Source organism: Phoca vitulina, unplaced genomic scaffold (assembly GCF_004348235.1).
Source record: "Phoca vitulina isolate PV1807 unplaced genomic scaffold, GSC_HSeal_1.0 scaffold40, whole genome shotgun sequence".
NCBI classification, from domain to species: domain Eukaryota; kingdom Metazoa; phylum Chordata; class Mammalia; order Carnivora; family Phocidae; genus Phoca; species Phoca vitulina.
The window spans coordinates 582,354-608,518 of record NW_022589743.1 but is presented as its reverse complement, the minus strand read 5'-3'; the positions used below and the strand labels follow the sequence as shown (position 1 = coordinate 608,518).

Below are 26,165 nucleotides of genomic sequence, written 5' to 3'. Positions count from 1 at the left end.
TTCAAATATTTATTGAGCTCTGTGCTAGTATTGAGAATACAGTGGTGAACAGAAACAAACATAGTCCCTCTTCCTGTGGAGTTTATAGCTTGGTCATCTAATCCCATAAATAAGTTGTTGTCACCTCTACAATGTACATGCACCCACACTGATCTCACCTTTCTCTCAGTCCCTACAATGGCTAGTATATACTGCTTTAATTTTTGTTCTTTTTACATTTATTTATTTATTTATTTATTTATTTATTTATTCAACGAGAGAAAGCACAAGCAGGGGGAGGGGGAGAGGGAGAAGCAGGCTCCCCACTGAGCAGGGAGCCCGATGCGGCACCCGATCCCAGGACCCTGGGATCATAACCTGAGCCAAAGGCAGACGCTTAACCATCTGAGCCACCCAGGCGCCCTTAATTTCTGTTCTTCATAAACCTCTTGAAGGTAAAATGCCATGCTCTCCCACTTCTTGTGCCCACACATTATTTGAGAGTAATCAAACTCATGGGAACATGAAGGCTCAAAATACTCAACTGATTCATTGGTTTTATATGCTAAAAGATCACTAGCTGGGTTTAAAGTTAAAGGTGTGCTGCATTAGAAGGTCAATCTATGGGGCGCCTGGGTGGCTCAGTCGTTAAGCGTCTGCCTTCGGCTCAGGTCATGATCCCAGGGTCCTGGGATCGAGCCCCACATCGGGCTCCCTGAACTGCGGGAAGCCTGCTTCTCCCTCTCCCACTCCCCCTGCTTGTGTTCCTTCTCTCGCTATCTCTCTCTGTCAAATAAATAAATCTTTAAAAAAAAAAAAAAAAAGAAGGTCAATCTATAATTTTGCACAGTATAGCATACTTTTATTATTTCTTCAGTTTAATACTAAGATGTTTCTATTTATTTTATTCATCTTTGTATCCCCCACAGAACTGGGCACACATTATCTATTAAAAGTAGACACTCAAGGTTAGACTTATAGATCAATCAATGGAATAGAGTGGAGAATCCATAAATAAACTCTAATACTTATGGCCAATTGATTTTTGACAAGGGTGAAGACAATGTAATAGGGAAAGAAGGTTTTCAATATGGTGCTGGACAACTGGATATCCACATGGAAAAGAATTAAGTTGGACTCCTTCCTTATGCCACATACAAAAATTAATTCAAAATGGATCACAGATCTATAAGAGCTAAAACTAAAACTCTTAGAAGAAAACATAGGGTGGGGCGCCTGGGTGGCTCAGTTGGTTAAGCGACTGCCTTTGGCTCAGGTCATGATCCTGGAGTCCCGGGATCGAGTCCCGCATCGGGCTTCCCGCTCAGCGGGGAGTCTGCTTCTCCCTCTGACCCTCCTCCCTCTCATATGCTCTCTCTCTCATTCTCGCTCTCTCAAATAAATAAATAAAAAAAAATCTTAAAAAAAAAAAAAAAAAAGAAGAAAACATAGGGTAAATCTTCATGACCTTGGATTTGGAAAAAGATTAGACATGATACCAAAAGCACAAGCAACAAAAGGAAAAAAAAAAGATAAATTAGACTTCATCACAATTAAAAACTTGTGGTTCAGGGGCGCCTGGGTGGCTTAGTCAGTAAGCATCTGCCTTCGGCTCAGGTCATGATCTCAGGGTCCGGGGATCGAGCCCCGATGCCCTGCATCGGGCTCCCTGCTAGGCGGGAAGCCTGCTTCTCCCTCTCCCACTCCCCCTCTCGCTGTGTCTCTGTCAAATAAATAAATAAAATCTTAAAAAAAAAAAACAAGGGGTGCCTGGGTGGCTCAGTCGTTAAGCGTCTGCCTTCGGCTCGGTCCTGGGATCGAGCCCCGCATCGGGTTCCCCACTCCGTGGGAAGCCTGCTTCTCCCTCTCCCTCTGCCCCAACTTGTGTTCCTGCTCTCGCTGTCTCTCTCTGTCAAGTAAATAAAATCTTAAAAAAAATAAAATAAAATGAAAAAAAAACCCAAAACAAAACAAAAAAATTTATGGTTGACACTATCAAGAAAATAAAGAGATAATCTATAGGAGAAAATATTTGAGAATCATATATCTGATAAGGGACTGGCATCTCGAATACATAAAGAAATCTGGGGCGCCTGGGTGGCTCAGGTGGTTAAGCCTTCAACTCGGTTTTGGCTCAGGTCATGATCTCAGGGTCATGAGACTGAGCCCTGTGTGGGGCTCTGCGCTCAAGGTGGAGTCTACTTCAGATTCTCTCTTTCCTTTTCCCTCTGTTCCTCTCCCACTTACGTACCTGTGCTCTCTCTCTATAAATAAAATAAAAATCTTAAAAAAAATTAGAACACATAAAGAAATCTTACAACTAACTCAACAACAAAAGATAAATAACCTAATTAAAAAAATGGGCAAAGGGTCTGAATAGACATTTTTCCAAAGAAATATAAATGGCCAATAAGCACATGAGAAGATACTCAACATCATTAGCCAACAGAGAAATGCAAACCAAAACCACGAGATACCACTTCATATCCACTAGGATGGCTAGAAAGAAAAAAAGTGACAAGGAGTTAACTGTGCTGGTGAGGATATGGAGAATTGGAACCTTCACACATTGAGTGTAAAATGGGGCAGCTGCTCTGAAAAACAGTGTGGCAGTTCCTCAAAAGGCTAAACATAGAAAAAATCATATGACCCAGCACAATTCCACTCCTAGGTATCTACCCAAAAGAAATAAAAACATTAAGTCCATATAAAAACTTGTATACAAATATTCATAGCAGTGTTTACAAAAGCCAAAAAGTGGAAACAAGCCAAATACCTATCAACTGATAAACAAATAAATAAAATGTGGTATATCCATACTATGAAAAACTATTCGGCAATAAAAAAGAATGAAGTATTGATACATGTCACTATATAGATGACCCTTGAAAACATTATGCTAAGTGAAAAATACCAGGGACAAAAGACCAGATATATGATTTCATTCATATGAAATGTCCAGAATAAGTAAATCTAGAGACAGAAAGTAGATTAATGGTTGCCTAGGGGGAGGAGAAATTGGTAGGAAATGGGGAGTGACCATCAAGGGGTAGAGTGTTTGTTTTGGGGCAAAAAATGGTTTTAAAACTGTTGAGTATACTAAAATGATTGAATGGTACAATTTATTTATTTTAAAAAGATTTTATTTACTTATTTGAGAGAGAGAGAGAGAGAACAAGCAGGGGGAGTTGCAGAGAGGGAGAAGCAGGCTCCCCACTGAGCAGGGAACCCGACATGGGGCTTGATCCCAGGATCCTGGGATCATGACCTGAGCCAAAGGCAGACGCTTAATCGACTGAGCCACCCAGGTGCCAATGGTATACTTTAAATTAATGAACTTGGTATGTGAATATCTTATTAAAAAAAGTAGATACTCAGTAAGGGTATAATCAAATGGTTAGTAGAATTTTTTTTTTTTAAAGATTTTATTTATTTATTTGACAGAGAGAGATATAGCGAGAGAGGGAACACAAGCAGGGGGAGTGGGAGAGGGAGAAGCAGGCTTCCTGCCGAGCAGGGAGCCCGATGTGGGACTCGATCCCAGGACGCTGGGATCATGACCTGAGCCGAAGGCAGACACTTAACGACTGAGCCACCCAGGCGCCCGGTTAGTAGAATTCTTAATTCTATTTAATTTATTGAGTGCTACTTATATCCCAGGCATGGTGTTTAACTTTAGGGATAATACAAACATGACTAAGATGTGCTCACTATTCTCAAAAAGCTTTAGTTTTATAATTGGCTAGAAAGTGGAATTTAATAAACTGAGTGTGTTTTCTTTAGATCCCACTAAGGAATTCAAATTGCCAAATTAACAAACTATTTCAAAATGATCTCTTCTAAAATAAATCATATCCAAGGACAATATCAGGGAGGTTCAAGTAAATTTTAGACATAGTATCCCATCATGTTACTCACTAAGGACTTACTAAACATCTACGCGGAATGTACTGGGTAACAGACACAATTTTTTTTTTTTTTTAGATTTTTATTTATTTATTTATTTGAGAGAGAGAGAGAGAGAGAAACAGCATGAGAGGGGAGAGATCCAGAAGGAGAAGCAGGCTCCCCGCTGAGCCGGGAGCCCGATGTGGGACTCGATCCCAGGACTCCGGGATCATGACCTGAGCCGAAGGCAGTCGCTTGACCAACTGAGCCACCCAGGCACCCCCTAGGTAACAGACACAATTTAATCTCAACTCTATACCATTTTACTTAAAATATTTTAATACCGGGGCGCCTGGGTGGCTCAGTTGTTAAGTGTCTGCCTTTGGCTCGGGTCATGATCCCAGGGTCCTGGGATCGAGCCCCGCATCAGGCTCCCTGCTCAGCGGGAGGCCTGCTTCTCCCTCTCCCACTCCCCCTGCTTGTGTTCCCTCTCTCGCTGTCTCTCTCTCTGTCAAATAAATAAATAAAATCTTTAAAAAAAAAAAAAAAAACTTTAAAATATTTTAATACCTGGTTCTCTTTTCTGTTTTTTCTCCAACCTTTGTTTCAGACCTTCTAGTTCGATACTGTCTTCTGGAGGGCTCCCTTCAGTGTTTTCATTCTAAAAGAGAGCAAGACAAAGATGGTCAAGTTCTGCTAACTTATTATTTGGAATAATGTAAGGTCAAATATACAAATATATATCTGGTCAAAGAGTGATTTTTTTTCTTTAACTTTTGCTTAAGAGCTCTGAATAAAGGTATGGGTATGACTTTTTCAATATACTTAAACATTAAAAAAAATATATCAGGCTCACAGGAAAGCAAAGTTATGATTAGATATAGGATTCTCTAACCCTAACTGCAAACTATGGGATTAGAAATTTTATATCATTTGTTCAATTTTTTTTTTTTTTTTTTTAAAGATTTTATTTATTTATTTGACAGAGAGAGACACAGTGAGAGAGGGAACACAAGCAGGGGGAGTGGGAGAGGGAGAAGCAGGCTTCCTGCGGAGCAGGGAGCCCGATGCGGGGCTCGATCCCAGAACCCTGGGATCACGACCTGAGCTGAAGGCAGACGCTTAACGACTGAGCCACCCAGGCGCCCTCATTTGTTCAATTTTAAGCCAAAATAAGTTTTAAGTATTTATGTATAACTTTTCAAGAGTAGTACCTTAATTTTCTTTTTAATTTTCTTTTCTGCCTCTGCTTTCATCTCTACGGTCACTCGGGGGATGACTCTTCTCCCGGACGGAGAAGGCAAAACTTCAGCCATTTGTGTTTTTTTCCCCTTTGCTTTCCCCCCTTTCCCAGGAAGTCCTATTTGTTCTTCTTGTTTTTCCTTTGTTTCAACAGCCTATAAAAGGGGTAAAAGAAAGCAAGTTTATTTTTTTATTTTTTTTTAATTTTTTATTGTTATGTTAATCCCCATACATTACATCATTAGTTTTAGATTTAGTGTTCCATGATTCATTGTTTGTGCATAACACCCAGTGCTCCATGCAGAACGTGCCCTCCTCAATACCCATCACCAGGCTAACCCATCCTCCCAACCCCCTCCCCTCTAGAACCCTCAGTTTGTTTTTCAAGAAAGCAAGTTTATAAGTCAATAAAGACTACAAAATCTAGGCTACTTTATAGGAATAGAATAAAAGGCCAGTTAAACTGATTTCAATTTATTACATCTTAAGATAAATTTTTTTCTTTGATTTATGTATGTATGTAATCTCTACACCCAGTGTGGGGTTTGAACTCACGACCTTGAGAGATCAAGAGTTACATGCTCTTCTGACTGAGCCAGCCAGGCACCCCACATCTTAAAGTATATTTGTGATAAGCTGTGCCAAAACTAAGTATGCCATCAGTAATAGTGAAGATATAATTAAGGCCCACTTTGACAAGTGTGGACACCAAAGATTGGGTTCTACTCTTGATTCTACCATTTAAGCTTTCTGAAGATAAAAAGGGGAAACTGTGTTAGGGATAAAATACTTAGATACATATACACATATTTGTAAACTCAAGTAAGAAGTGAAAGGATGGGATTCCACTTGCACATCCATACCGAAGTATAATAATATAAAACTGCATGTTAAGCATTTTAGCTTAATTTATGAAATGCTTTTTCTTATCTTAAAATAGTGTTGGAAAACAAAGCATATTAGTGAGATTTAGGTAACAAAGTATCTTCTGAAACTACTGATTAGCTAGCCCTGAAGGTAAACATCTTTGTCCTTTTAGATTGACTTGGGAGACTGTGTTGGTCTTTTTCCATATTTAAGTAAATATTCTTATTCCATACTTATTCCCACTAAGTCAGAAATCAACTCCTACCCTTTCCTCTCTTTGTCCAAAAAATTCTAGGCAGTATGCTTCTGGCCATCATTTACTTTATTCTAACAATCTGTTCTTTCATGTGTTATCTTGGAATGTTTCCTTATGCCTCTTGTATTCTTTCTATTGCTAATTGTGAAATTTCTTTTTTTAAAGATTTTATTTATTTATCTGAGAGCGAGAGAGAGAATGAGCACGAGTGGGGGGAGGGGCAAGCAGACTCCCTGCTGGGCAGGGAGCTGGACTCGGGGGTCGATCCCAGGACCTTGGGATCACAACCTGAGCTGAAGGTGGACGCTTAACTGACTGAGCCACCCAGGCGCCCCCAATTGTGAAATTTCTTGACAAAGAGGTATATTGCTAGAATGTACTATTTCATTAATAAAAACTCTAACATTGGCAATTATAAACTACACACCTCCAGCTCTTCAATAAAAGCAGCCAAGTCTTCTTTCCACAAATCTGATGGACTCTTTCTCTTTAATGTTTCTAGCTCTTGCTCCTTCATAAGATAGTCAGAAAATTAAGAGTTAATTTACAGGCATAAATAGCACACAATTTTCATGAAGCACAGTTTGTCTTTCACCATTTGAATAACTGAGCAATATGTTACCCTCCACCAACAACTCACTTTTTCATTTCTCAGCTTGCACAGTTCATCCTTCTTCTCCTTGGTGAGATACCAAAGAGGCATATCAAGAAGGTAGTTGAAGGTTGGTCCAGAGTCTCTTACAGAGTCACTCTTTTCAGCTTCATTTTCATTGTCACTCTCTTCATTCTCTTCTTCATCTGGTACCTAGAGAAATTAAAATGTAGCTTTAACAGGAATTATGAAACAGAGACATTAGGTTATATACAGTCTTCAATAACATAGAAAATGCTAACCGAGAAATTACCTTTAGCTGGGCTTCTTTCCAAGCCTTCACGGGATCTGAATCATATCCCCTCTGAATCAGAACTTTAATTAATTCTTTCTTAGGCTTATTTTCTATTAAAAAATGTAAACAGAGATAATGGTTTTGAGCAATATTTTAGGAAAGGAATAGGTTTTACCATATTAATTCAAAAGATTAAAACTAAAAATTGGGGCGCCTGGGTGGCTCAGTCGTTGGGTGTCTGCCTTCGGCTCAGGTCATGATCCCAGGGTCCTGGGATCGCCCCCCAAGTCAGGCTCCCTGCTCCGCGGGAGTCCTGCTTCTTCCTCTCCCACTCCCCCTGCTTGTGTTCCTGCTCTCGCTATCTCTCTCTCTGTGAAATAAATAAATAAATAATCTTTAAAAAAAAACAAAACTAAAAATTAAACTGTCTTTGTCTTGCATAAATCTGTACATCCTGGTTTAGAGAGAAGTCTTTTTCCTAAACCACTGACAAATGTAAATTACCACAAGTGGGACAGTCAAATCACATGAAATTGTTGACCTAATTATAATCTTAAAAGAACAGAAGACAATCAAACCTTTTTTTCTGATAAGTCTCTACCTCAATTATACTCCCTTTTAAAAATTTTAACATTTGATTGGGCAAGATTTCAGTGCCACCAACCGAAACATTGATTGGGTTGCAACACACAGATTGCACCCATTCCCTTTTTCTAGAGTACCTCTCTTCCAATGACTATTGCAGTCAATTTATTACACTTTGAGGGATATTAAGTTACTAGCTACAAGATATTTCAGAATGAATTTCTGAGTACCATCTTTTACCAATTAACTTGACACAGATTACATGTTTAGGCCCTCTACATTTTTATACTCAAGAAGACTGCATAGTGCCATTATTCCTTAAATTCCTGTCAACAAGACACAACTTTTACTTTCTGTTCTTTGAAGGATGTCCATTATCACTCATTTTAGCTTTGCCTTAGGCAATAATTCTATGAAATTAAGGGGTGGTTATGCTAGTGTTATTAGTTTTAAAAAATATTCACGAATTTGAACATGTAACTATTAAGTTAAACATTTTTGTGTACGACCAGAAAATTATTCTGTGATCACCAGGAACACGTGTTGCCATGTTTTGGAATTTGCTACTATAACCCATAAGTTTGTTGCCTAGCTTTCCTAGTTAGCTCTGGCCAGGGTTGAGCTATTTTTTTTTTTTTAACTTCCTTACAACCCAGCTTTTATCAAAACTGTTTCCTTCCTGGTCACTTAAACCCTGACTTAGTTGCTTCTAGAATGTCTTAAAAAAAAAAAAAAAAATTCCAAGACATGACTCTTTCAGTCTTCAGTACACAATTTAGTTGTAATATAAGCCATTTATAATCTTCCTTCTGGCCTTTTTCTCCCCTCTCAGACTTAACATCTCTTCTCTTGATCACTTTACACAGGTTACCTTTCAATCTCTCTATTCTCTGTCTAAATGTCAACTAAATCTTGATTTATCAAGATGTTCAATCTAAGAAAAGCTATCTTTTCCAAACTGTAAATGACTGGGTATTTAAAAGAAATGCTTGTATAAGTGACCAGCTGAACTAAATGATTTTGCCCTCCCTCCCCACCATTACTCTTCCAAAATGTTTAAAGTTTGGCATAGCTGTAGTTTTAGTACAGACAGTTATTAATCCAAAAACATACCAATGATTATTTTGCCATCTATTTTCTCTAAGATAAAGCGAGCCTGATTGTTCAGTTTAGCAGATTCAGCACCAAGCATTCCTAGAAGCCATTCTTTTCTTAATCCATAATATTTAAGCCTGAGTTCAAAGAAGTCTCTTAGAATATCCAACACTGTGTCGTATTTCTTTAAACATCCTACATGGTCAAAAAGCACCTAGGAAAGAAAAACAAGATTATAAAGCCAAGAACAGATAAATTGGCTAAACTTTAATGGTTTTAGAGAAAAGACTTTATTCTTCAAAAATATAAAAGTATTCTAGGATTTCCTTTTAAAATTGATATTAAACTTTAATATAAATTGAAACATGAGTACCTCTCATAAAATAAGACATACCATAGAGTTGCATGTGAGACTAGTTTGGAGTTTGAATACTTTGTGTAGTCCCACTCTCTCTGCCTCTGCCAGTTTCTCTTCAGTCATTTTCACAACAAACTTCACAGTAGTGTCTGTATGGTATTCCCTATAATCTGTTATGAGAGGTGGTGTCTTCTCAGTTCCATTCAACATAGGTTCTAGAACCTGTTCTTTATATGTCTAAAGAAAGATATAATCCTTTTGTAAGTGTCTAAAATACAGGCTTAGGAGTAGTCAACAAGTAGTAGTAGTACAAAGTGTTTCCCCGATCACAAAAATCAAAGAAGAAATCCACAATTACTTACCTGGGTCCATGTTCTGATAGGAAGCTCTGAGATTTCAATGGTTGTGGAATTAAGAATAGCCACTTCACCACTAATCACATATTGATTTGGAGCCAGCTCTTCAATAGTACCCTTGAAGTTCTTGTAACTTGGAAGCTAAATTGGTATTTTAAAGAAGAATAGGTTTTCTAAATGTGACACTAAAAAATAGAAATCCCAACAGCATTAAACAATAAATCTAACGAACATTAAAGTATGAAATAAATTTTATATGTGTCCTCTTTAACTATATAGTCTACTGAATTGAAACCGGAGAAAAATGAAGGATGCTTATATACACAGAATAGTTACCATTGGCAAAGGTTCTTCTCCATCCATCAAACGCCTGATATTATTTACAACTTCACGAATATCAAAGTTGGGGATTTTGCAGGACCACCCAGTACCGATTCCTTCAGCACCATTTATCAGCACCATGGGTATAATAGGAATGTACCATTCAGGTTCAACACGTTGATTGTCATCATATAAAAACTTCAATGTGTGATCATCTTTTGGTGGAAATAACAACCGAGTCAAAGGGCTAAAGAAAACAATCAAAGAATGTTATTTTACAAAAATACTGACTTTGATACTTAACTTGTGAAAGGACATGTGTTATCTTATATCTATGCATGAAAATTACTTTGGCTTTACTTGCTGACTAACAGTATTTATTTAACAGTATTTAGCACTTTGTATGTGCCAGGTACCACAGACATAAAGTCTCTAAGGAGCTCACATTCTACTACAGGAGACAGACAATGCACATACATTTTTGTCAGGTGGTGGGTAAATGCTAAGAAGAAAGAAAAAATAGGTAAAAGTGATTGAATGATGGAAGGTGCTAAGGAATGGTAACACTTTCTGAAAGGATGACATTAGAGTGAAGAAATTGAGAATGAGCCACCATGTGGTTATCTGGAGAAAGGGTATTGTAAGCAGAGGGACCAGTGAGTAAAAAGCCCTGAAGAGAGAGTGTGCTTCGCGTCTCTGAATATAGGCAGAGGCCAGGTGTTTTTGAAACAGAGACAGTATGAGATGGAGTCAAAAGATATGGGGAGTGGGCACATAGATCATGTAGGTCCTTTAGATTTTACTCTAAACGAAAAAGTTGGAAGGTTCTGAACCAGAGTGATCTATTTGAAAAAAATTAGTTGGCTGCCATAAGAAAGCAGGATGGTAGACTATATTATAGTACTTTAGATAACTGGGGTGCCTCAGTAAATATTGAGAGGGTAGTCAGCTATGAGATTCAGGGTTGGAGCTGTTGAAACTAGATGGATGGGTAATCATCTACGGATGGCAAGTGAGTGTGGCTAGTGGAAAGAGAACTAATGAAGGAGCTTTGGGGCAGGCCAGTAGTTAGAGGCTGGAAAGATGAGAAGGACCCAGCATAGACGACAAATAAGGAAGAAAGCCAACAGTCTGGTATCTTGGAGGACAAATAAGAGTTTCAAGGAAGATGAAGTGATTAGCTAATGCTGCTGAAAGGTTGAATAAAATGAGAGTAGAAAATTGACCATTCATAATGTACTTTCCATAGACTTATAAAGAGTAAAATTTCAACTGTGGTATTTAGGAAGAATTAAGCTCTTCTTTACTCTGACCCCAAGTCTACAGCAGGGTTTCTCAACCTGGGCATTATTGATATTTTGGGTCAGATAATCCTTTGTTATGAGGGATATCCCATGCATTGTAGGGTATTTAGCAGTAGCTCTGGTTGCTGCCCACTAGATGTAGCACAGCTCCCCTAGTCACGACAATCGAAAATGTTTCCAGACATTACTACGTCTCCTGGGAGATGGGGTGGTGGTGCAAAATCTACCCTGGTTGAGAACCACTGCTCTGCACGATGGAAGTGAAGAAAATATAAGAAATGGAAGTAAAAACATTTAGTTTGGCAAGGAAACAATACTTTTAAGAAATTCAGGCACGGCTATCAAACTAAAATAGACTTTAGACTTTCTGCTTCTTGTAAGGAGTAGCAAAATTAAACTTAAGTGAGCTAGTTTTTAAAAAGTTAATACTGTAAGCATCTACATCAAAAGTACATTTTCTGATTAACTGCATTTTTATATTTTTTGTCAACTAAATGTCACATTAGTTCAAAATTGGAAATGGCAATTCACTAGAAATTTTTTTTAAAAGTTGAATATATTTTTTTTATTATGTTCAGTTAGCCAGCATATAGTACATTATTAGTTTTTGATGAACTCACTAGAAATTGAAGTTATACCCACCTGAGCATTGTGAAGATGTATCGAGGACTAGCAGAATCCTTGCCACCATGCAGCCTAGTACCAAACTGACCAATGGGCTGCAAGAGGTTCAGATTATTGCTACCCACAAAATTCTGAGCCAAATTGATAATGGTCATCATTAGTGACATCTGGGGGTGAAAAAGATTCGTTAATCTGATCTGTAGGCTTCTAATAATATATGTCCATTATTATGACTAAGCCTCACTATAATCCTATAAGGTTTTATGAGATATAGATGTTTATTGACTCTTCCCAGATAATTACATGGCAGATGTACCTAAACTCAAGACTTCTGGCTCCAAGTTCAGGGGTCTTGCCTTCCAATAATTTCTATCAAGTCCTATTCAACCTTGAAGGCATAGCTCTTCTCTTCACCTCAGCAGAATGAAATATTTCCTCTTTGTGTTATAACACTTTGCTCATTTCTTTCCTTTTTTTTTTTAAAGATTATTTATTTATTTATTTGTCAGAGTGAGAGAGAGCGCTAGAGAGCACACAAGCAGGGGGAAGCATCAGGCAGAGGGAGAAGCAGGCTCCCTGCTGAGCAAGGAGTCCCATGCGGGACTCAATCCCAGGACGCTGGGGTCATGACCAGAGCTGAAGGCAGACGCTTAACCGACTAAGCAACCCAGGCATCCCGACACTTCGCTCATTTCTATTCTAGCATGCATCACTTTATTCTATAGTGTGTGTGTGTGTGTGTGTGTGTGTGTGTGTGTGTGTGTGTGTTGGCTAATTAAATTGTGATTATACCTTGAGTAAGGAACACACTTGTTTTTATATACCTGGTACATGGTAAGCATTTGACAAATGTTTGTTGTGTGAACATTTACTAAACGCCTACTATGTTTTTTTTTTTTTTTTTAAGATTTTATTTATTTATTTGAGAGAGAGAATGAGATAGAGTATGAGAGGGGGGAGGGTCAGAGGGAGAAGCAGACTCCCCGCTGAGCAGGGAGCCCGATGCGGGACTCGATCCTGGGACTCCAGGATCATGACCTGAGCTGAAGGCAGTCGATTAACTGACTGAGCCACCCAGGCGCCCACGCCTACTATGTTTTGATTGAAAGCAACAAGCAAGACGATCATTACATTTAAAGCTCTAGAAACCTGTAGGCAACCTAGTTCTTTAAAATAAAATGAATGCAAAAAAGCAATTAATCAAAAAATAAAAAAGGAATATATGTTTGTATAAAATCAAACAACTCAGAAATACAAAAAATTGGCAAGTTGTCCTTTTTAACTGACAGATTTAACCAAAGTTAACAACCTGGAGCACACCCTTCTAGGTATTTTGCTTTAAGTACTGGTCTGGCTCTTTTTCTCCCCACTGACAATGGACTATGGATATTCTCAATGTTAGTACACACAGATTTACTTCAGTTATATAATTGATTCCAGGCATAGATGTGTCACAATCAACAACAATTTTCCAGTTGATTGACATCTTTAATGTCTAAATTTTAGCATCACAAAGGTATATTAAACATCACTAAATATCTTCGAACATAGATCCTTACAGACTTATGAGTCTCCTTACCAGAATATTATTTTTAGAAATAGATTTGTTAGGTTAAAGGATAAGCACATTTATAGTTTGACAGATTTTACCAGACTTCACCAAATTGCCTCTACTATGGATGAACAAGTGTTCATCTCACCAAGTACTCTGTTTGGAAAATAATTTTGCAGGTATCATTGCTATAATGCTTTCTGGAAACATTACGGATTGTGTGTTTACCTCACCATGATGATAAGAGGACATCTCAGCCACTGACCCAGCTAACTGGGCAACTTTCACCTCTCGCTTGTCATTCCGTTTGAAACAGGTAAACAAAACCTTTCTTTGACCTGGTTTCAAGCCTTCAAAATGAAAGAAGTACAAATATTAGTATACTCAACCTAACCATTTATGGACATTGATTTCTGTGTACGATAAAAACAGGCTAACATATTGGAACTTACCATCCACCATAGATGGGATAGATCTCTCGTTATCAGAATTTGAGAACAGGATAAGTTCCTTATTTATGAAGTCATTGTATGTCAGATATGTGGTAGTTTGTCCATACAAGTAATCCTGAGGGACCAAAGAGAGTTATTACATGATCTAGTTTAAAAAAGATCATTGATTTTAACAATGCTTAACATCAAAAATAAAGAAATCTTTCAGCATATCAATTCTATGATAATTCTTAAGTCCCTCAAAGATAAAGAATTATGTAGAAGTATTTTACAGGTTTTAAAGATAAAGCAAATTTAATTGCTGCACAATTAGGAAAAACTGCATTGCCTTTTTAATTTTTCAGTCCCCATACATTTATGCAGCAGTCTAGATAAGCACATTCATATATAATTATCTATTATTAAATTTTTTACTGAAGCAATTAGTCATTGTGTTGTAAGATATATAAGATTTTTTTTTTTTAGATTGAGAGAGTGAGCGAGCAAGCACGTGAGTGGGGGTGGGGAGAATCCCAAGCAGGCTCCTAGCACAGAGCCCCATGAGGGGCTCGATTTCATGACCCTGAGATCACAACCTGAGCCAAAATCAAGAGTTGGACATGCCCGACTGAGCCACCCAGGTGCCCAGATATATAAGATTTTTACCTCAGGAAGGCCAAGTAACTTCCGTTGCCTTCTATCCTCCATGAAATGAGTTAACCATTCCTTTCGATCATCTATCTGTTTCTTGCTAAAGGCCTACACATTAGAGATAAAAAAGATGTCACTGGTACGAACAATCTCCCAAAATCTCTTGTATAAAAACTAAACAAAAATAAACTCAGTTTCCTAAAACATGTCCCTTTCTCTAGGACATGCTTACTAAAAACATTCTATATTCTATAAAACATTCTATTATATAAAAATTTATATGTTTCAATTGACTAGCTAAAGTAGTGACTTACAAAACTAGAATGTATGTATGAAACAGAACTCAAACTGACCAGGCTGATGGCAGCATCATCTTCAGGACCAGAATATTTGAATTGAATACGATGTCTTTTCATATCTGCAAAGTATTCTTTAGCTTCTTTTGATGTGCTGGTGCCCAAACCTACACAACCAAGAATATCAAGTTACTCCATATAATCTTGTACAATGGTATATAAAAAATGAGAAGTTCTATATGGGTTTCCTTACAAACCTTTGTAGTACTTGACTTTCCATTTTTTATGATTTGGAGTAGAACTCTTCCATTCTTCAAATTCAGGAAGGCTATAGAACGCCATTTCTTGTTTGTTTTTAGACACCTATGGTAAAGAATATGTTGCTGTGGTTTTGCACACTGCTGAGTCCCCTGTATACCATATAACACTGGGGTTATATGCGTATAAAACGTTGAGTAAGGGCCTTAAAATATCCATTATGGTAATTTAGAAGTTAATATACCTTTACAATGGGAGTGATAAATTCTTCCAGAAAACGATGCCGTAGAAGAGAGGGCCAGTTGTGATGGATAAAATTAATCAGCAAACCTTTGATATGGGAACCATCTTGGTCCTAGAAATATGTGGAAAGCCAAAACACAAAAGAATTATTTTGAAACTAAAAAAAAAAAATTATGATTGACCTACTGGTAATTTCTCTAAAATTTTTCTTTTAAAAAAAAGAAAAAGGCTATTTAAATCCACTCACTTAACCTGTATATGTAACACACATGTGATGAATAAAGCTCCAAGTTAAGTAATTTCCTTCCACAGCAGGAAATGCAACAATTAAAACATGTTTAATTTAGTGTAACAATCTAAAATATTTGAAAGCAAATCTGACCTGATCTGTCATAATCATTATCTTTCCATAACGAAGAGTCTTCAATGAATCTTCATCTTCATAGTTTTTCTTGTACTGAAGACCCACAATCTTGATGATATTGTTAATTTCGGCATTTTCCATGATCTGAAATAGACATATACCAAAAAAGGTAATGTTTTGTTTATAAATTTGAAAAGAAATAGCAGAGTATATGTTGTTTGGGCTTTCTTGAGCTCCAGTATTTTCAGTTATTATTAGCCTATATTTTAGTCAGAAAGATCTGTTAAGATATGCTACAATGTACCCAATTTCTTAAAATAAGAACAATAAACTGAAACTTATTTCATAATGCCCAGTGAAGGGAATGAAATACAAGCATGAAATCCTGCATTATAAAACTGGGTTTAGATTTTAAAGATGGTTCTACCTGTTTATGAGAAGCTTCTCGAACATTGAGTATTTTTCCTCTAAGTGGGAAAACCCCATATTTGTCTCTCCCAACTACACCAAGGCCTGAAACAGCCAAAGTTTTAGCTGAGTCTCCCTCAGTCAGGATAAGTGTACACTCACTGGAGTTTCGACCCCCTAAAATAAAAATACACAAATTAATATTGGCACATTTAGTTCAACCTCAACTCAGACGTGCTATCAATAGTTTTGTGATAAAAACACTAATAGATATTAGAACTAATGTTCATAGTAAAAAAAAAAAAAAATCCTAGTTTCTTAGACGATCTTTTTTAAAAGACTTTATCTCCACATCCAACATGGGGCCTGAACTCACAACCCTGAGACCAAGAGTTACATATTCCAATGACTAAGCCAGCCAGGCACCTCTCTTATGCTAATTTCTTGTGACATTTATACTGTTGCTGAACACTCATTTGATCATATTATGTTAAAAATATTTGTTAGTGGGTGCCTGGGTGGCTCAGTTGGTTAAGTATCTGCCTTCAGCTCAGGTCATGATCCCACGTTCCTGGGATCGAGTCCCGCATCGGGCTCCCTGCTCAGCGAGAGTCTGCTTCTCCCTCTACCCTTCGCCCCTGCTCGTGATAGCTCTCTCTCTCAAATAAATAAATAAAATCTTAAAAAAAAATTTTGTTAGTGATGGGGTTTAGAACACACTACCCCAAAACAGGGCACTTGGCATATTGAATATTTTAAGCTGAAGGAGTTTGAGAAAATGCTAGAAGCAAGTTCTCTCTGACCTCATTCCCCAACTTTCTACCCTGAAGCAGGTCACGAGGCCCTCATGTGAGAAGTGCCCTCCATATACCACAGAGGAAGGGAACATTCTTATCTTTCAGAGTGACACTGAAAAGAATGTGAATGAACAGGCCTCACTGAGCTTCCCCCAGTTTACTATACTTAGTTCATACTCTGCCCTTATCATATCTTTCCACTCTTCCTCACACCTGACAAAAACGCTCAGGTTTAACCACTTCTTTGGGTCTTCATTTTCCTATGAAAACTCCTGTGTCAAGTAAAGTTTATATTAAATAAATTTGTATGTTTTTCATCATTTAACCTGTCTTTGTCAGTTTCATTTTCAGACCCAGACAGGAACTAAGAGGGTTAAGGAAAATTTTTCCTCCCCTACATTAGGTAATAGATCACTACATATTCTTTTTTTCTTTTTTTTAAAGTAGGCTCCACACCCAGCATGGAGCCCAAGGCAAGGCTTGAACTCACGACTCAAGATCAAGACCTGAGGTGAGATCATGAGTCAGACTTTTAACCGACTGAGTCACCCAGGCACCCTAGATCACTACAAATTCTTATTTTATACTCTTAATAGTCATCTCAACATTACTGTAACAGCCAAAAATTAGAAATGATCTAAATGTTCAATAACAGGGAATTGGTTGATTATTAACCATATAAAAACATTCTGTTGAATATTACATGTTAAGTGGGAAGTATCCACGGTATGCTGTTAATGAATAAAACAAATACCTGAACCACAAGATTTAAAGTTTAGAAGCATTATTAATGTGTACCTGCATCATTGGCATCATCGAGTTTGGGAATTCCCTTGATTCTGTTATGTTTTACAGCTGAACACTTCTTGTTTAATTGGACTTGGGCCTTAAACTTCACCCAGTTTAGTATGCTTTCCACAATACCACAGCCAGTTGCCTGAAAATGAGAAGATTCATGTTAGGGAAGAAGCATCTAGAATACAAATGAGCTCCTATAAAAATAATTCAAAGTTTTAAAGGAGGTAAAAAATAATAATAATTTTCAGACTGAGTATGAGGATGACATGTCTTCCTGTCTTAGGTTATCATAACTGAGGGAACTGGTTCCCTTGAGTTCATTCATTCAGTAAATATTCACTAACTACATATTTACGTTGTGCTAGGCACTGAGATCCATGTTGGAGATTTAGTGGTTAAAACAAATTGGTCATGGTCGTTGTCCTCATGGACTTTAACAATAAGGAAGATAGAAATAAAATGAGAAATTCTGAGTGTGATGAGTGTTATGGATAAAAGTATGCTACATCTAATAACATATGTCCAGGGAGAAGGGTAGAAAGTAAAGGCTTTCCTGAGGAAATGACATTGAAGATCTAAAGTAGCTAGCTAAGTGAGAAGCATTTCAGGCAGAAGGATTACCAAGTGGAAAAGCTCTAAGGAGGGGGAAGAGTACTAATGCTTCTGAGTAATTTGAAGGCAGTAGGACTGAAGCTTAGACAACACAGGAAAAAGTGGTACTGAGATGAGGTTGGAGATGGCAGGATCTTGTAGGCCACATTAAAGAATTTGGACTTAAAACATTTTTCTTTTTTTTAAAGATTTTATTTATTTATTTGGCAGAGAGTAAGAGAGCACAAGCAGGGAGAACAGCAGAGGCAGAGGGAGAAGCAGGCTCCCCACTGAGCAGGGAGCCCTATATGGGACCCAATCCCAGGACCCTGGGATCATGACCTGAGGCAAAGTTAGATGCTTAACTGCCTGAGCCACCAAGGCACCCAAAACATTTTTTTTTTTTAATTTTTAAAGATTTATTTGAGAGAGACAGAGAAAGAGTGTGTACAGTAGGGGGAGGGGCAAAAGGAGAGGGAGAGAATCCTAAGCAGACTCCCCCATGAGCACAGAGCCCAACGTGCAGCTCTAGTGCAGCTCCATCTCACAACCCATGAGATCATGACCTAAGACAAAAATCACAAGTCAGATGCTTAACCACCTGAGCCACCTAGGCGCCGCCCCTGAGTCATTTATTTTTTTTAAAGATTTATTTTTAAGTAATCTCTATACCCAGCATGGGGCTCAAACTTACAACCCTGAGATCAAGAGTCACATACTCCACCGACTGAGTCAGCCAGGCGCCCCTGGACTTTTTCTAAGAGTGGAAGTTACCAAAAGACTTCAAAAGAGAATGAAGACAAAAACGTGTGCTTTAAGACAAAAAGATTACTCAAGAGCATTGCAAAGAAAGGACTGAAATGTTATGAACATTAAGAATCGTTACAGTAATATAGAAAAGAGATGACCGTGAGAGGCTACTGAGGTATCCAAAAGATGAATCTTACTGATTGGATTAGAGGAGGCATGGGGTAAAGAGAAGGCTCCCAGGTTTGTTTATGCAACCTAGTGGTTGGTTGGGGCCTTTTACTAAGACCGGAAATAGTTTTGTTTTTACGGTGTGGGGAAGCTCCTTGTGTAGAGGTGAGTATGGAAAGAACTAATTCAGTTTTGGATGTGTCGACTGGGAGCCAACTTTAGGCAATGTTTAGTAAGCAGTGAAATGGGCTGAATGGTGACAAGGTAATGGGGAAATACAGGCATATGGATGGTAATTAAGGCTGTAGTAAGTCCAGTGAGGTGAAAAGCTATTTCTTTTTTTTTTTCAAAGATTTTATTTATTTATTTGAGAGAGAGAGAGAGAGATCACGAGCAGTGGGGAGGAGTGGAGGGAGAAGCAGATTCCCTGCTGAGCAGGGAGCCCGATGCGGAACTCGATCCCAGGACCCTGGGATCATGACCTGAGCTGAAGGCAGATGCTTAACCGCCTGAGCCACCCAGGTGCCCCTCATGAAAGCTATTTATTTCCTTTTCAGAGGCAGAAGACATGTAGGATGAATCTTGTTTTTTGCGGAGCAGAGAAGGGCAATGGACAATAAAGCAAGGTGCTTCTATTTCTTATTTCCCTGTAAGTATTTACAACTTTTTTTAAAAAGATTTTATTTATTTGAGAGAGTGAGCAAGCGAGAGAGAGTGAGTGAGCATGAGCAGGGGAGGAGTAGAGGGAGAGGGAGAAGCAGACCCCCCCGCTGAGGGGCTCAATCCCGGGACTCTGGGATCCTGACCTGAGCCGGAGGCAGACGCCCAACCGACTGAACTACCCAGGTGCCCCAGTACTCACAGCTTTGATGAATTTTTCACTTAATTGGCATGTCGATCCAAAGCTCTTGACTTGTAAAGTCATGTTTTCTTTTGTCTGAGAGTCAAAGGTTGGGTTTTCAATTAAGGCATTCACAAAAATCCACATGTGATTTTTCACCTGCAGGAAAGGTTGATATTACATAGCTAAAAACTTATGCTTTATTTATAGCCTTTCTCTTCTTCCTTGACTTTAGAAAAAGAAAACTGTGCTAAAATACCATACCTGATGTGCTTTTACTGCAACACCACCCTTGTTCTTCTTCTTCACAACATCAACAAGTTTAGTCACAATCTGATCAGCTACATAATCAACATGTCTGCCACCCTAATGGGGAAAAATAACAAACTGTAAAGCTCAGGATCCTCAAAATTATAATAATGATCAAATACTAAAAAATGTAATTTAGCTTTCTTTATGCCAGGGCAGCCAAATATTCAAGCTCATTGTATTTATGAAAAACAGTAACACTTCTATGTAAAGATAAATCATGATTAATACAAAAATAAAATTACCTTGGAAGTAGCAATGCTGTTGACAAAGCTAATTTGCTGAAAGCCTTTTTCACTCATTGTTAAGCATACTTCCCACCTGGGGTTTACTTGTTCGTGGATAATTTTCAATGGATTGCCAGTTTCATCTACCTTATCCTTCAAATACATATCTACATAGCTACGGAATCCTTTTACCTGTACAGGAATTAAAAGTTATGGTATTAGAAAAAAGTTATAAAAAGTATTCAATGATAGACCATGAGGATTTTTCAAAACTAATGAAATGATGTTCACTGATGGGCATAAGAGAATGGTCATTAAAGGGCACAAAAGGATTCATTTAGGAGATTGTTTGAGAAAGACATTTCTTTAGTGAGTTTAAAAGAGCTAAGTAAAAAATGTGGCATACTGTTTTCTTTTCAGGAACGTATCTGAGAAGTGGTAAAAAAAAAAAAATATGGGAGGAAAAAAAAAATCAATTTTGCCTCTGACAATGATCATATCAAGTCCCTCATTGCCCTTAACACCCTGGAAAATGCTTACTGGCAGCTTATTTCCATTGAGAAAGACTTTGACATCTTTGGTGGATCCAGCAATATCATATGCTCTTCTAACCATTAGTGCAACAATATCTTTATCTAGGCTTTGCATTTTAAACTTGGACAAGTCAGGCTGGAAGGTAATACATGTATAATCTTCCCCATTAAAGGGTTTGAGTTCCATCTCACCAGCTCTCCCCATGTTATCCATCCATGTCTGTGGAAGTAAAAAATAGGAAGATAAAAAATTCAAGTCTTTTCACAACAAACTAGAACTAAACACAAATTTATAAGTCCTAAAAAATAACCTAATTATGTTCACGAATAGTTTTCCATGATTTAATAGCCTATAAATTACGTTAAATTAAACCAACCACTAATGCTGTTATAAATTGCTAAAGTACAATTATAATTGAGGCACAAGATATTTATTTATACTTGCCTGTTTGAACATTTTCTTGTATTCTCTACTGGCTGTTTCCACAGTAAATTTGGTACTGAATATGTTACACAATTTGGCCCCATAGCCATTTCGACCACCTAAGCAAATAAATTTAAAATACTTTGTTATCACTGGAAATGCTAATCAATTATAGAGATTCATTCCAATATTTTTAACTTTTATGTCACAGTCATTTAAAAGATGTGTTTTCAGCAACAAATATGTTATTTTCCTCCATACTCTACCTGTTACTTTCTTTTCATCATCATCATAGTTACTAGAAGTTAGGAGCTGTCCAAAGATGAGAGCTGGGACATACATCTTCTCAACTTTGTGTTCAACAACAGGAATACCTTTCCCATTATTCCATATACTAATTAAATTGTTTTCCCTAAGAAAAGAAGAATGAAACTTTTATTGTAAAACAAATGGTAAACTAGTGCTTGATATTTTTTATACTTAAATATCATTATTCTTAAAATACAGAAATTCACAAGTCTCAATTTCTTTGACTCTTTTTCATACATATCTTCTGAAATTCAGCATCAACTACCTTTCCCACCATGCTTAGTTCCTGACATTCCTGAAATAGGAGCCAAGAGGGGAAAAAAAAATTAATCCTTTTCCAACACCTGGGCAGACACTGATAATGTTGAAAAAATATGGAATTTTAAAATGTTAGGATAAACAAAGGGAAATGATTTATGCCCAATGGAAAGGAAAAATTTGGAAACTATTATTTATACTGCTTTCTTTTTTGTTTTGTTTTTTAAGATTTATTTATTTGAGCACGAGTGAGCGAACGCATGCACATGAGTGGGATGAGGGGGTGCAGAGGGAGAAGGAGAGAGAATCCTCAAGCAGACTCCTTGGAGGGAGGAGCCCTACTTGGGGCTCGATCCCAGGACCCTGAGATCATGACCTGAGCTGAAATCAAGAGTCTGACACTTAACCGACTGAGCCCCCCAGGTGCCCCTATTATACCACTTTTCAGACGATCATCTATCTGTACTGTCCTAGCTCCCTTAGCTTTCTCACCCAACAAAGCACATTGCAAAATAAATATGAAAGGGAAAAACATTACCAATTGTAAACTTCCCTGCTCACCAAAAAAATGCTAAAAATTTATTTGGACTTATTTCTTAGTTATTTTAAGTTAATTCTCATAAGCTAGTATAGTTTAGTTATAACCAGACAAACACTATGGATCTTATTCCAAGTAGTGCTCAGTATTATCTACAAAAAAGACTAAAACTAGCTCAACATTTTTTTAGACTATGGTATCAAGCCCTTAGAAGCATTCAGTACATCATTAACACACTTCCCCAAAGAAGCTAAAGCATAGTTTATGTCATAACTGATCAGGCTAATAAAAAGGTGAAACAAGCACCCTGAGTACCCACAAAGGGACACCCAGCATTTATAACCAGAAATGATGGATCCAATTATTCTCTATCACCACCTGCTGGTTTACTATTTGAATAGCATCATGAGAAAAAGTAAAAGCTCTAGACTCCAGAAAGCTTAGACTGAGCAATTATTGGAGATGCTTACTGAAAAATTTAGGGATGAAGTGTCATATGTCTGTAATTTATTTTGAAAGGACTCAAAAAATATAGATGGAGCAAATATGGCAAAGCATTGATAACTTGGATCTAGGTGGTAGGTATCATAGATTGTTCATTTTAGCATTCTGCTTTTCTGTGCTTTTGCAGAATTTCATTTACTAAAAAGGCCAACGTTAGTATAAATCAAAGTAAATGTAACTAACAGTGACAATGAACTATAACAAACAAAAGACCATGTAAGAGACTTACGGGTCAATTGTGACTCTAATACAAGACATTTTTGGGTCCCTTTGTTTGTTGTCTGCAGCATTGACTGAAAGAAAATACACATTGGTAAGAAATTAAATTTAAAAAAATTAAGATATAGAAAGAAAAAAGTCATACTAACGAGGCGTGAATTTAACATTTATTCACAGTACTATTTCTAGGAAAAAATTCAACTTGTTAGACTCCAGTAAACTGCCTCACCTTGCCAGCTATTGTTTGAAAAGATAGGAGCTCTGGTTATAGAGGGTTTGCTAGAAATGATACTTCTTATGAAGGATTTGACCAGTAGATCTTTATGTGAAAGAATTTACTCACCTAGGATCTCATCAAAGATTTTGTACAACCCAGGGACAAAGGTGACTTCCCTATAGTTAATGCCAATATCTTCATCGTAAACCCACATTTGCTAGAAATAAGGCAAAGAAATATAGTTACTTTTACCCTATATTTATTCTGTTTTATCATCATTACTATAAAGTCTTCTGGATTAAATACAATATACATACGATAGCTTAGGCCAGTTCCCGTGACATTCAGAGTACATGGAATATATAGAAAATTCACCTGGAAAAGTATACATTTTAACTACTTCGTAACTGCATTTAATTACTTGGTTTTACCTGGGTCACTAATTCCACAGAGCCAATGTAGGTGTCTGGGCGGAGCAAAATATGTTCCAGTTGGGTTTTCTTTTGATAGATTCTTTCAATAGACAGTCTTTTCTTAGCATCTTCATTTTTCTTTGTTTTGCTGATTTGCATATTTTCATTTACAGGCTAGCAATTTTAGAAAATTGTAGAAAAGGGATGTTTAATCGGAGGTTTATTAAAAACTATAAACAAAACACCCACCGTAATGATTTACGCATTATGTGTCATCACACATAGTGATGTGTAATCACAATCTTTTACCAGGTATTGGTGCAGTTTACATCATTTTGTACCAACACGGCAATTTAAGTTAACTGCAGCCAAGTTCCCAGGTGTCAGTTTGAATAAACGTATATTATCTCATCCAAGTGCATGTGACATGGAACTATTTTCCTTGAATGTTTTAGATGTCATCAATAAAATACAACCCACTTCTTTCACACATTCCACAGATATTTACTGAGTGCCTGCTATGCCCCAGGTACATAACAGATTCTGGTCAGCAGCAGTTTGGGAGCCCATCGATTCAATCCTTTGAATCGTTTTGAACACAGGAAGGACATATTTTGAGCAAGTCGGGCCTGCCGGCTCCTCACTGGGAACATCGTGCCATGCTCTGCACCTTCCAAGGTCAGGGGCATTCAATCCCATTTTCCACCGGAGGGTAGGAAAGTATCTGACTGTGCTGCTTGAAGTCACACGCGGGCCATAATAAAACGGGCCAGTTGAATACTGGCCCTAGAGACAGTAAAACGGAACCCAACACCCCAGAAGCCAGCCAGCGTAGCCAATATTTCACTACTAGCACCATAAAGGGGGGCCATCCACTTCACGATCACTCCGAGCCCAGGAGACCCGGGGCGACGCGGAATACCCGCTCCCAGCCGGCGGCGAACGGACCACAGCCCGGGAGCCTAACCCTTCACCGGCAGCCAGAGGGATGCGGGGCAGCGCTGAGCCTCCACGACCCGCCCCTTCCTCGAGCTGTACCTGCAATGGTGACACCTCCATAGTGACGGTCGTGAAGGGGCTCGAGAACCCTGCAAGCGACTAAACCGGCGGGACCGTCGAGACCACCGCGTAGCAAGCCGCTTCTCCACAGACGCTCGTCGGTTAGAAGAGCTCTTCCAGTCGCAATTGAACCTTCCTGTAGCCCGCCCAAACCAGATAAGCCAATCTCTGACTCGCTCTCACAGGTTCCGTCCCGAGGAGCCAATCGTAGCTGGCTTTTTATATTCACCAATGAACGTCTGAGTTGTCCGGGGGCCTGTTTGAACAAACCAATTACGCAAAAGAAGGCGGGACTAGAAGGGTTTCAAAAGGCACCACTCGGAGTCGTCGCGGACAGACTGACAGGAAACCTGGCCAATGAGGAGGGGCTTATTTGTTCTCTCGGGGCCGACAACTCTGAAGAGACTCGCGATGGCAGCGGGAAGGGGTTTTCTGAGGTGCAGGCTGGGGCAAAAGGAGGAAGGAAAAGAATTACTCAGTAGCTGCTAACTTAGTTCAGATTCTTGAAATCTAGAAACTGTTTTCCGTCCTGAGGCTTTTTAGCGAGAGGAACGGGAGTCCTAGCTTCATTTTCCTGAGGAAATTTTTTGAGCGCCGGCTTTCTGGACTGGCAGCCTGGTGATTTGGTGTAGCGAACAGATTCTGGCGTCTGCCTCAACCTCCCCTCCCAAGAATTTATTTTCGAAGAAACGGAAGTGCTACAGCTGTGGTTTTGGGATATAATAGTAGGGCGTGGAGAGGCCACGCAAAATAGAGAGCAGTATTCAAGTCCCCCAGTAGAGGAGTAGTTTGTAGTTACCGCCTCAGGAACGGGGGATGGGGTTTAGGGGCCATTCTAGGACAGACAGTTTTTCCTCAGAAAGCCAGTAGGATGCCCTGCTGCTTGTTACTTTTCTTTCCTTTGTTAAATTCCCTGAATTCTGCTGTCCAGAAAAGTTGTTCACATTTGACGAGAACATGCCAAAGACCGAAGTTGTTTTTTTTTTTTTTAATTTTTTATTCTGCCGTGTAAATGTTTGAATGGGTTTATTCTGTCCTTGTCAATCCACAATGTTAAAATGACAAAAGAATGCGTTTCCCCCCACCCCCTTACAAGATGCTTGAAAAAAGAACTGCTCGATTTGAATGACTAGCTAATTCTGTCATCTGAACCATCTCCTTCCAATCATTATTACCTGAGTTTCTATCCCTGCTGGGCAGTTTGCCAGTCGTGCGGTCTTGATGGAGGCAGGCTTTTTGGTGCTT

At 38.3% G+C, this 26,165-nt stretch overlaps 1 protein-coding gene across 1 annotated transcript in view; it reads right to left on the bottom strand.

Moving 5' to 3' along the window:
* TOP2A (DNA topoisomerase II alpha) overlaps positions 1 to 25,019 on the bottom strand; it is a 29,033-nt gene extending 4,014 nt beyond the window's left edge. The window contains exons 1-29 of the mRNA XM_032429222.1: positions 24,900 to 25,019; positions 23,880 to 24,035; positions 23,575 to 23,665; positions 23,242 to 23,305; positions 21,670 to 21,815; positions 21,425 to 21,522; positions 20,987 to 21,199; positions 20,465 to 20,638; positions 20,175 to 20,276; positions 19,932 to 20,069; positions 17,561 to 17,699; positions 15,985 to 16,142; positions 15,576 to 15,701; positions 15,195 to 15,305; positions 14,950 to 15,055; positions 14,750 to 14,859; positions 14,412 to 14,504; positions 13,767 to 13,881; positions 13,543 to 13,664; positions 11,781 to 11,929; positions 9,850 to 10,081; positions 9,520 to 9,654; positions 9,194 to 9,394; positions 8,818 to 9,013; positions 7,138 to 7,229; positions 6,873 to 7,037; positions 6,660 to 6,743; positions 5,082 to 5,264; positions 4,438 to 4,528 (exon numbers count right to left, since the gene is read on the bottom strand). Coding sequence (XP_032285113.1) covers positions 4,438 to 4,528; positions 5,082 to 5,264; positions 6,660 to 6,743; positions 6,873 to 7,037; positions 7,138 to 7,229; positions 8,818 to 9,013; positions 9,194 to 9,394; positions 9,520 to 9,654; positions 9,850 to 10,081; positions 11,781 to 11,929; positions 13,543 to 13,664; positions 13,767 to 13,881; positions 14,412 to 14,504; positions 14,750 to 14,859; positions 14,950 to 15,055; positions 15,195 to 15,305; positions 15,576 to 15,701; positions 15,985 to 16,142; positions 17,561 to 17,699; positions 19,932 to 20,069; positions 20,175 to 20,276; positions 20,465 to 20,638; positions 20,987 to 21,199; positions 21,425 to 21,522; positions 21,670 to 21,815; positions 23,242 to 23,305; positions 23,575 to 23,665; positions 23,880 to 24,035; positions 24,900 to 24,920 — 3,811 coding nt within the window. The 5' untranslated portion in view covers positions 24,921 to 25,019. The remainder of the gene's footprint in view (positions 1 to 4,437; positions 4,529 to 5,081; positions 5,265 to 6,659; positions 6,744 to 6,872; positions 7,038 to 7,137; positions 7,230 to 8,817; positions 9,014 to 9,193; positions 9,395 to 9,519; positions 9,655 to 9,849; positions 10,082 to 11,780; positions 11,930 to 13,542; positions 13,665 to 13,766; positions 13,882 to 14,411; positions 14,505 to 14,749; positions 14,860 to 14,949; positions 15,056 to 15,194; positions 15,306 to 15,575; positions 15,702 to 15,984; positions 16,143 to 17,560; positions 17,700 to 19,931; positions 20,070 to 20,174; positions 20,277 to 20,464; positions 20,639 to 20,986; positions 21,200 to 21,424; positions 21,523 to 21,669; positions 21,816 to 23,241; positions 23,306 to 23,574; positions 23,666 to 23,879; positions 24,036 to 24,899) is intronic.
* Positions 25,020 to 26,165: the final 1,146 nt, after the last annotated feature.